An 11,934-nucleotide genomic window follows, 5' to 3' on the forward strand; every position below is an offset into this window, starting at 1 on the left:
ACCATATCAACTCCTCCACTGCAGAGAGAGAAACAAAATCAATATCATATCAACTCCTCCACTGCAGAGAGAACAAAATCAATACCATATCAACTCCTCCACTGCAGAGAGAGAACAAAATCAATACCATATCAACTCCTCCAATGCAGAGAGAACAAAATCAATACCATATCAACTCCTCACTGCAGAGAGAACAAAATCAATACCATATCAACTCCTCCACTGCAGAGAGAACAAAAATCAATACCATACCAACTCCTCCACTGCAGAGAGAACAAAATCAATACCATATCAACTCCTCCACTGCAGAGAGAACAAAATCAATACCATATCAACTCTCCACTGCAGAGAGAACAAAATCAATATCATATCAACTCTCCACTGCAGAGAGAACAAAATCAATATCATATCAACTCCTCCACTGCAGAGAGAACAACATCAATACCATATCAACTCCTCCACTGCAGAGAGAACAAAATCAATACATATCAACTCCTCCACTACAGAGAGACAAAATCATACCATATAACTCCTCCACTGCAGAGAGAACAAAATCAATACCATATCAACTCCTCCACTGCAGAGAACAAATCCAATACCATATCAACTCCTCCACTGCAGAGAGACAAAATCAATACCATATCAACTCCTCCACTGCAAGAGAACAAATCAATATCATATCAACTCCTCCACTGAAGAGAGAAACAACATCAATACCATATCACTCCTCCACTGCAGAGAGAACAAAATCAATACCATATCAACTCCTCCACTGCAGAGAGAACAAAATCAATACCATATCAACTCCTCCACTGCAGAGAGAACAAAATCAATACATATCAACTCCTCCCTGCAGAGAGAAACAAAACAATAAACATACCAACTCCTCCACTGCAGAGAGAGAACAAAATCATAACATACAACTCCTCCACTGCAGAGAGAACAAAATCAATAATATCAACTCCTCCACTGAGAGAAGAGAACAAAATCAATATCAATATCAACTCTCCACTGCAGGAGAGACAAAATCAATACCAATATCAACTACCTCCACTGCAGGAGAGAACAAAATCAATACCATATCAACTCCTCCACTGCAGAGAGAACAAAATCAATACCCATACCAACTCCTCCACTCACTGCAGAGAAACAAAATCAATATCATATCAACTCCTCCACTGCAGAGAGAGAGAAACAAAATTCAATACCATATCAACTCCCCAGAGAACAAATCAATACCATATCAACTCCTCCACTGCAGAGAAAGACAAAATCAATACAATATCAACTCCTCCACTGCAGAGAGAGAACAAAATCAATATCATATCAACTCCTCCACTGCAGAGAGGAGAACAAATCAATACCAAATCAACTCTCCCCCAGAGAACTCATATACATATCAACTCCTCCACTGCAAGAGAACCAAAATCAATACCATATCAACTCCTCCACTGCAGAGAGAGAACAAAATCAATTACCATATCAACTCCACTCACAGAGAGAGAGACAGAGAGAGGTTTATTATTTATTGGTATCCCCATTAGCTTTTGCCGCAGCAGCAATTCTTCCTGGGGTCCACAAAAAACTGATAGACAAGGAAAGTCACACAAATACAACGATATACAAACACCACAACTAAAATAATACAAACAACTAAAATAATACAAACAACTAAAATAATACAAACGCCACAAGTAAAATATAATACAAACACAACTAAAGAATAATGTGGGTGTATATTGTGTGTGTGTGTGTGTTAGAGTTTAACCAGTTAAACTCAGAGCGGTTGTTTTGGGCCCTGTACGGGGCCGGTGAGTTTGGGGGAAATACCTTAAAAATAAATGTTATCCGAAAATAGAACGTGACAAACCTTTTACAAAAGCTACAGGCCTTGTCATTTTGGAAATCGAACTKAAATCTTACTGCTGGCAATGTTATAAGAACCTCGCCACCCTCCCCATACAGGCCCATAATGCAATGTAGGTCAAGTCATCAAAAGTGTAAACATGTAGTATGCATGGAAAGGGTACTCCCTGATGGTCATTGTCAAGCAATCCATTTCCTTCTCCAGCCACATTACCTTGTATGTATCCTTCACCTGCAGCGTTTAGCTAGCTCCTCGTTTACAGCAGAAAAAGTGAATGGGAAAAGAGGTTTGAAGTTTCCTCACCAGTCTGCGTCTTATTTCAACAACAAAAAACTCAATAACCTAAAAGCCAATGATTGCTAAAGGCGACTTGAAAATCCATTAAAGCCATTTTGGCACAGTGACTCACTACCCAAACCAMACGAAACTGGTTTCAAGTCGCCAAGAGACATCATGTGATCTATGTGCTATCTAGTGGACAAATTGGAAATCAGACAGAGTTAGAACGCAACCATTAGGTAAAAGATCGAATATTTTTTTTGCTCAAACCTAAACTTTCAGATCTTTAGTTCCCGAACACGGGGAAATTGCATGCTGTTCATGTTAGTTCTGTATATGCAGTTAAGGGCAAGGCATGCTMCTCTGTTTTGAGCCAGATGCAGRTTTGGTAGGTTGACGACCAGTGACAAATCATTTGTCGAAATAGAGGAGAGTAAGGGACASCYCACTGTATATARCTGATGTTAGAGAAGCTTTCACTGAAGAACACTCTCTGGGTTCTTTYGATAAATAACTCTCCAACCATGTYATGGTCGGTGATGTAAAACCATAGCAAGTGACTTTATAACAACAGATGACCAATAACATCAAAGGCTGCACTGAAATCTAACAACGATCTCCACCTATCATCTGATTATCCATTTATTTTAACCAATCATCAGTCATCTGACTCAGTWGAAGTTCAGTGCCCTTCTCTATATGCATGTCAGTAGTTTAGTAGTTCTCTGAAAAAAAGCTTTGTATTTGGTCAAACACAATTCTCTCCATCAGTTTACTAGGAACAGGCAGCAAACGGATTAGTTTCACATTAAGCTTGTTTATACCTGGTGGCTTATCATTATTGATGGATGACAGTTGTTCCACCTTTCACACACTGACTTAACCAAATTCAAAACCGCAATCCTTCTCTTTCATTACTACACCTTTAAAACAACAATAGGATGGTTCAATGTTGTCATTTCACTTGAGTTTTTCCACTTTACTAGTGAAATAGTAATTGAAAGTTTTCGTTATAAATGACACATCAACTTCAAAAGAACGATGGAGATTAATTGGGTTTTCTGCCCATGATATCATTTAAAGTACTCCAAATTATTTTTCCATTGTGTTTAACGTAGGTTATCTTGGCTTGGGGGGGGGGGGGGGGCATTGGCTGTGTTGGAGAGCCAGGGCCATTCTGACTGTGTGCTGCTGAGCAGAAAGAACCGCCTTCTCTATGACTGAAACAAGTTGACTACAGTCAGTGTGCTGATCCAGTGGTCACGGTCAGTCACACACACCTCTCTGCCCCATACCCTACTACAGACCCTACTACAGACTCTGCCTGCTGGCTGGCTGGCTGGCTGGCTGGGGGATTCTAGACTGGCGTCCCCTTCCCTCCCAGACAACCGCAAGGGGAGTGACTGAAGGTAAAGTTCAATTTCGTGTCATTTGATTATTTCATCAGTGCCTCTCTCAAGTCATTTGTCAGACTTAATGCAGCCGCCTCATCCACCTCAACGACAGCCTTGGGTTACCGTGTGTGGGAAGCAAGGGTTGGAACCGGTTCAGGGAACAGAACATTAAACCGGAAAATAACAACATGTTTCAAGAACAGAAGCGGAACCGAGAAAGAAAGTGATCCATACGGTTGCGGAACAGAAGTTATTTTAAAAGTATGTAAAACGGTTAATAATGTTTTTCTAGCCCCACCAAAAAAACAGCAGCAAAGTACCTATGCAAAGCCCTCCCTTACTCACAAACGTATTCCAGCCTCGGCCTGCAAGCTGGAAATCTTTGTCAGTGTGGGTTTAGGTCACCTGTCCCTCCCCCCTCTGAAACATACTGTAGGCTACTGTACTGACGTCAGAAAATGGGAGAGAGATATTTTATTAGCTAGATTAGAATGGATTCACTTTTTCAATGCTAGTTAAGGATACTATAGGCCTAGTTATCACGTTTCACGTTGGATATATTAAATAAAATTTAAAAAAGGTAAGACGTGTTTTTAATTCTGGTGCCGCAATGCAAAAACAAGCTTGTTAGCTAGCTAGCTCAAAGGACATTCAAAGTTCCTTCATAGAAGCCACTCCTCCTAGATATAATTCTGTGGACCTAATTCAGATAATGATGTCATAAAAAGATGCCCAGGGCTTCTAGCCTGCTCCTCAACCCTCTCTCCCCACCCATAYAATTTCAGTCACTTCTTGCGCAATAGGCAACAGTTGTCTGTCTATCACAGCATGTAAACAACTTCACTGATTGGTGAAGTCATTTCATGAGCTAAAAGGTTAAACACATTATTTCACAGGTTAAAAAAGGAACAATATAAACCGGTACTTTTTCGGGGTTCGAACCAGTTCAGAACTTTATTTTGCTGGTCGGAACAGTGGAACACAAAACAAACAAAATGGTTCTGTTCAGAACAAAACAATAAATAATTTCGGTTCCAACCCCTGGTGGGAAGGGGAAGATCTTTCAGGTGATGATGGGAAGAATAATATCTCCACAGTAACAGTGGAAAAAAGACTAGGGCTGTGCTCCCCTATGCCCTGTCCAAAGTAACGCACATTATAGCTCTTGCACCACAGCCATATTAGGAGTCTCCGTAGGAGGCCGCACAATTGTCCACGCGTCGGATCTGGCGGCCTGGCGCGGGCCCGGCGCGAGCCGCCCGTATTCATTGTAAGTACAGAATTTGTTCTTAACTGACTTCCTAGTTAAATAAAATGGTAAATACACACCCTACCTATAACAGACATGTCTTTACCGGACTAGGAACAACCCAGTCGTCCACAAGACAGCCTCAAGCACTCTGTGTGCAAAGGCTTAGAAAGGGCTCCAACTGATTGGTTGAAATGAAAGTGAAGCACAAAAGCAGCAGCAGAGGATGAAGTGTGTACCCAGACGACCAGAGGGCAGACCGACTCATGTCCTGGAGCAGGCAGCAGAGGATGAAGTGTGTACCCAGACGACCAGAGGGCAGACCGACTCATGTCCTGGAGCAGGCGCAGAGGATGAAGTGTGTACCCAGACGACCAGAGGCAGACCGACTCATGTCCTGGAGCAGGCAGCAGAGGAGAAGTGTGTACCCAGAGACCAGAGGGCAGACCGACTCATGTCCTGAGAGCAGCAGAGGATGAAGTGTGTACCCAGACGACCAGAGGCAGACCGACTCATGTCCTGGAGCAGGCAGCAGAGGAATGAAGTGTGTAACCCAGACGACCAGAGGCAGACCGACTCATGTCCTGGACAGGCAGCAGAGGATGAAGTGTGTACCCAGACGACCAGAGGCAGACCGACTCATGTCCTGGAGCAGGCAGCAGAGAGATGAGTGTGTACCAGACGACCAGAGGCAGACCGATCATGTCCTGGAGCAGGCAGCAGAGGATGAAGTGTGTACCAGACGACCAGAGGCAGACCGACTCATGTCCTGGAGCACAGCAAGGATGAAGTGTGTACCCAGAACGACCAGAGCAGACCGACTCATGTCTGGAAGGCACGCAGAGATGAAGTGTGTACCCAGACGACCAGAGGCAACCGACTCATAGTCCTGGAGCAGCAGCAGAGGATGCAAGTGTGACCAGAACCGAACCAGAGGGCAGACCGACTCATGTCCTGGAGCAGGCAGCAGAGGATGAAGTGTGTACCCAGACGACCAGAGGGCAGACCGACTCATGTCCTGGAGCAGGCAGCAGAGGATGAAGTGTGTACCCAGATGACCAGAGGGTAGACCGACTCATGTCCTGGAGCAGGCAGCAGAGGATGAAGTGTGTACCCAGATGACCAGAGGGCAGACCGACTCATGTCCTGGAGCAGCCTGTGGTGCATTGCGCTCTCCTCTAACACATAGTCACTTCATCTCTGTGTGACGGTATAATCTAACCTCTTCTGTCTGCCTTTATCACCTATAGTACAAACTATTCATACTGACCCAGAAAGAACCTCAGTCACCTATGGAAAGTCTACTAATGTAGACTACTAATGTAGACTTCCCATAGGGCTGGGCGATACGGCCTAAAAATCATATCTATATWTTTMTTTAACTTACAGATGATTCACAATCTATATTTTTGCTCTAAATAAGCTTGGTTGTACAATTAAAAAGGTCATATACACTGCATTTAAAAAACATTCAGCAACAATCTAAATGAATTCAGGGCTCGTGAAATTATACCTWGGCTAAATATAAGCCTTCCATTAATAACGACATTTTATCAAATAATCACTGATCTGGCTTTSAAGTCAGTCTATGAAAATGCCRCGTTTGTTACAAATTTAACAGGAACCATGTCACAGTCACTAATAATGACTAACTTCTTACAGCAGGCACTATAGAACATGAACACAGGTCTCAACAATCTCTCACCCACAAGCCTAGCTGCTAGCGAACAAGGTAGAACAGTGTTCTGACCCCACCCTTCAGTCTGTCTCCAGCTGTTTGAACAACATGCTAGTCGSTCCACTTTGTTCACATGTTGAAATCAAGAGGCCTACCTTATTTCTCAGAATAAACAGTGYGTTTCCATTTCCTTACATAKTTGTGTTTTATGCTTATAGCTCATTTATAAAACACGGACTAGACAGCGAGTATAACAGTCTTTGGCTAAAATGCTGCTAGCGGTACCGCAAAGCCGCAAAACAAACTGAGCATCATTTTCCAGAATCAATGTTCATTGATACAGCTGTTTTACTAGTGTCRGTTCTGCGCGCTATCCGAGGAGTTGAGACATAAAGGGGTGTAGATAGAAAGGTTAACTTCACCTCTAGTACAGTAAAATAATGTTCAACGTGTTTCAGTGTCCATATGACCCATTCTGATGGACCAAACCTCAAAAGGTAAATAGAGTTGAAGCCCCTCGTCAGAGGAGGAAGATTTCTCATCTTTGTTGCTGAAAGTGGCAGGGGCTTGGTGTGTGTGTGTWAACAGAGAGGAAGAGGTGAAACAAGAGGTTWCACTCGCGACAAAATCTGTCCAAAATAAGCCCAATYTGTTTCTTCGGGCTTATTTTGGACCTAAGCTTGTCACCTGACTTCCCACCTTTGGGACAACGGCTCCCATTGTTAGAGTGGAGACATGAGCATCTCGTCATTATAWACAGATCTCTGGTGTACGTGGGAAGGTGCACAGGAATCAGCACATGAAACCTGATCTGGCAGCCCAGGTGGGGAACAGAGGGCTTACCCTGGGCAAGCAGTAGGCCGTGTCTTACACAACCACAATAAGATTGGAACACAACCACAAGTCATTGGTTGAGACAGGACATGACAGCGAGAGCCAGGGAGATGGGTGTGTGTCTCCCTGCACCCTGTGCCAGCATTCACGGTCAAACCCACTCTGCCAGGTCGTCGTGCCAACAGGCGCAGACACAAAGCCGGAGMCGGCACATGGGYGAAAGCCCACACTCTGGACTAGCACCCTGTGACATCAGAAGACACTTGTCCAATAAGAATGTTTGTTTACTGTTACAAAATGTTTTGCTAAGGTGGTGTACCCTACGAAACAGTTATACAAGCCCCTCAGGGAAAACAGGAAGTGTATTTCAGTTGCAGCATAGACAGAACAACATCTAGAGTAGAGGCATGGCCGATTAATTAGGGCCGATTTCAAGTTTTCATAACAATCGGTAACTGGCCTTTTTGGACGCCGATTATGGCCAATTACATTGCAATCCACGAGGAAACTGCGTGGCAGACTGACCACTTGTTACACGAGTGCAGCGCCAAAGGACCTTGTGGCTACAATGAGCCAAGYTAAGTTGCTAGCTAGCATTAAACATGCATTATAAAAAACTATCAAACTACACATGATTGATGATATTACTAGGTTATCTAGCTTGTCCTGCGTTGCATATAATCAATGCAGTGCCTGTTAATTTATCATCGAATCACAGCCTAATTCAACTTCGCCAAACGGGTGATGATTTAACAAAAGCACATTCGTGAAAAAAGCTCATTTGTAGATCAAACGTACCTAACCATAAACATCAATGCCTCTCTTAAAATCAATACACAGAAGTATATATTTTTAAACCTGCATATTTAGTTAAAATAAATGCATGTTAGCAGGCAATAACTACGGAAATTGTGTCGCTTCTCTTGCGTTCAGTGCAAGCAGAGTCAGGGTAWATGCAYCAGTTTGGGCCGCCTGGCTCGTTGCGAACTGTGTTTCWTCCTAACAAAGACCATAATTAATATYACAGAATTTTAAATAACATTGAAGGTTGTGCAATGTAACAGCAATATGTAGACTTACAGTTGCCACCCGTTTGACAAAAAACGGAATGGTTCCGTATTTCACTGAAAGAATAAACGTTTTGTTTTCGAAATGATCGTTTCCGGATTTGACCATATTAATGACAAAAGGCTCGTATTTCTGTGTGTTTATTATAATTAAGTCTATGATTTGATATTTGATAGAGCAGTCTGACTGAGCGATGGTAGGAAGCAGCACGCTCGTAAGCATTCATTCAAACAGCACTTTACTGCGTTTGCAAAAAGCTCTTAGCAATGCTTGACACACAGCGATGTTTATGATTCAAGCCTATCAACTCCCGAGATTAGGCTGGCAATACTAAAGTGCCTATAAGAACATACAATAGTCAAAGGTATATGAAATACAAAATGGAATAGAGTGAAATAGTTGACACGTCATAATTCCTATAATAACTACAACCTAAAACTTCTTAACTAGGAATATTGAACACAAGCTTTCATATGTTCTCATGTTCTGAGCAAGGAACTTAAACGTTAGCTTTTTTACATGGCACATATTGCACTTTTACTTTCTTCTCCAACACGGTGTTTTTGCATTATTTAAACCAAATTGAACATGTTTCATTACTTATTTGAGACTAAATAGATTTTATTTATGTATTATATTAAGTTAAAATAAAAGGGTTCATTTTTCATTCAGTATTGTTTTCATCGTCATTATTACAAACATATGTAAAAATCGGCCGATTAATCGTCAGATGTTTTTTTTGGTCCTCCAATAATCAGTATCGGCGTTGAAACATCATAATCGGTTAACCTCTAATCTAGAGTACCATGACATCCCAGGTTAGCTACTACCAATACAAAGACTATCAACCATAAACCCATGCAAATATCAGAGGTTTAGTGAGAGGGGTGTCAACTTACGACCAGCCAGTCTGGATAGATTACCAGCTGCCCAGCAACCCGCCTGGTGGAAACGCAGTTAGGCCTAGGGATGTGACAACTAGGAAAATGTTATCGGTTTTCTGTTAAAACTAAGAAAAATGCATAAAACTCAACTTGAATTCACAATGCAGTAGCGCTGCTGCCAGCAACGTTTTGGGTCTCACGGTGCGTCCCTTTCAGATGGTTAAGCATTGCACCCATACAACCATTACCGCCCCTACTACCATTACCTCGCCCCGTACTACCATTACCGCCCCCGTACTACCATTACCGCCCCCGTACTACCATTACGCCGTACCACCATTACCGCCCCCGTACCACCATTACCCGCCCCCCCGTACTACCATTACCACCGCCCCGTACTACCATTACCACCCCCCGTACTACCATTACGCCCCCCGTACCACCATTACCGCCCCGTACACCATTTACCGCCCGTACTACCATTACCGCCCCCGTACTACCATTACCGCCCCCGTACTACCATTACCTGCCCCCGTACACCCATTACCCGAGCCCCCCGTACTACCATTACCGCCCCGCCGTACTACATTACCGCCCCCCGTACACCATTACCGCCCCCGTACCACCATTACCGGTCCCCCCGTACCACCATTACCGCCCCCCGTTCTACCATTACCGCCCCCCGTACTACCATTACCCCCCCGTACACCATTACCGCCCCCCCCGTACACCATTACCGCCCCCGTACCACCATTTACCGCACCCGTACACCATTACCGCCCCCGTACTACCATACGCCCCCCGTACCACCATTACCGCCCCGTCACCATTACCGCCCCCGTACTACCATTACCGCCCCCCGTACTACCATTACCGCCCCCGTACCTACATTACCGCCCCCGTACCACCATTACCCGCCCCCGTATCTACCCATTACCGCCCCCGTACTACCATTACCGCCCCCCGTACTACCATACCGCGTACATACCTTACCGCCCCGTACCACCAGTACCGCCCCCGTACTACCATTACCGCCCCCCGTACCACCATTACCGCCCCCCGTACCACCATTACCCGCCCCCGTACCAACCAGTACCGCCCCCGCGTACTACCATGACCCGCCCCGTACCACCAGTACCGCCCCCCGTACCACCATTACCCGCCCCGTACCACCAGTACCGCCCCCGTACTACATTACCGCCGCCCGGTACCACCATTACTGTACCTACATTCCACCTCACAATGTTTGCATTTCCTCATTTACTTCACTAAGTACTGTCATACAGCACTGGAGTTGCTGTTGCTTGCCTTTCTCTGCCAACTGTTAGTGATGACGACGTAGAGGTGTGGAGTTGCTGTCAAAATAACAGATTTCTCAACTACTTGCATGTCGACTCCCGGTGTCGACTCCCATTTCTGAGTGTCAAGATTKAATTCCGCTAGGAATCAACTCATAAGTATTTTTGGAACGGYGGAGACTGATTGGTTGCTATACTACCGTTGTGTGTGGTTGCCAGGGCACCAAGATAGCGGAGAAGTTGAGCCTCGCGCTTCAACACTCTTAGTTGTTGAGGAAATTGAATCACAACGCTGTTTACTTTCTGCATTTACATCATATTGCATCATATTAAACTTCCCCTTTAGAGCCCATCATCTGGTTGGGTTATAACACGGAAATTTATGTTTTGTGATAACTGCACCGTGATTCAAATTCTGTGGGAAAAAATACTAAAATCATTGTTTTTCAGTTAGGGTTTTTTCTTAACATTAAAAGAACCTAATGTTTTTTTAAACGTTTTAACATTTAAACGTTCCCACCCCTAGTTAGGCCTACAATTTGCAAATGATGAACACTTGTCTTCATCCATCCTACACTTGGGCAGAGCTTCGGACTGAGATATGTCGTATACCATCATCAGAAATGAAATAAGTTACATTCAAAATGCATCTGCTRACTTTTAGTATGACGTTTGCTTTTGATGGTTGTGTCCTATGGGCATTTGCTATATAAGRAGACAAGTGGATACCCAATGAAACAGAAGCACTATCTGTGCTGTATGTATTTTTAACTGGAGCCATACGTTAGTAACCTRGGCTGTCATTGAGAGCTCGTTTCCACCCTGGTCAATGACAGAGTTGGGTTGGGCGGGAGGGAAAGGGTTTGGGTGGGGTATTGGACATTGGGCCTCAGCACAGCTGTGTGTAGTATTCAGGGACCCAACCTCATCCTCAGCCAGCCTGTATGACAAACACAGTCCAGATTACCAGGAACTCACCGGTTTGGTGGAGCCCCTCCCCCGTGAGGATGACCAACTCCCATCTTTCCTGTCGTTGCAGTCCTCTGTCCACTAGGTGAGAGTGAGAGAGGAGGGAAAGGAAGTTACAAAGGGCAGGAAGAGAGAATGACTTGTTTTACACATTTCTGTCCTGGTGAAATGAATGACATTTACAAATCTCTCCTCCTCCCTCCGCTTACCAGCTGGTCCGTGTGGTCCACTAATTTTAGCTTGGCTATTTTGTAAATGCTGCTCAGCTTGGAATATATCCCATGGGGTAAACTACCCCAGTTTACTGTGTATTTATGTATGGGAGCAGCCAGGTTTGGGTTTCAGTGCAATAGGAAGTTCAACAGAAGTTTTAACAGCAGCATTATCATAACCTTGATTATTTCTAGTACTTTT

The 11,934-nt window shown here is 44.1% G+C and overlaps 1 protein-coding gene across 1 annotated transcript in view; it reads right to left on the reverse strand.

Annotated features, from left to right (window-relative positions):
• The window catches only part of LOC111964671 (CBP80/20-dependent translation initiation factor), a 38,156-nt gene that overhangs the window by 17,073 nt on the left and 9,149 nt on the right, over positions 1 to 11,934 (reverse strand). Inside the window, exon 2 of the mRNA XM_023988511.2 lies at positions 11,530 to 11,601. Coding sequence (XP_023844279.1) covers positions 11,530 to 11,601 — 72 coding nt within the window. The remainder of the gene's footprint in view (positions 1 to 11,529; positions 11,602 to 11,934) is intronic.

This window comes from Salvelinus sp. IW2-2015, linkage group LG6.1 (genome assembly GCF_002910315.2).
Source record: "Salvelinus sp. IW2-2015 linkage group LG6.1, ASM291031v2, whole genome shotgun sequence".
Classification (NCBI taxonomy): Eukaryota; Metazoa; Chordata; class Actinopteri; order Salmoniformes; family Salmonidae; genus Salvelinus; species Salvelinus sp. IW2-2015.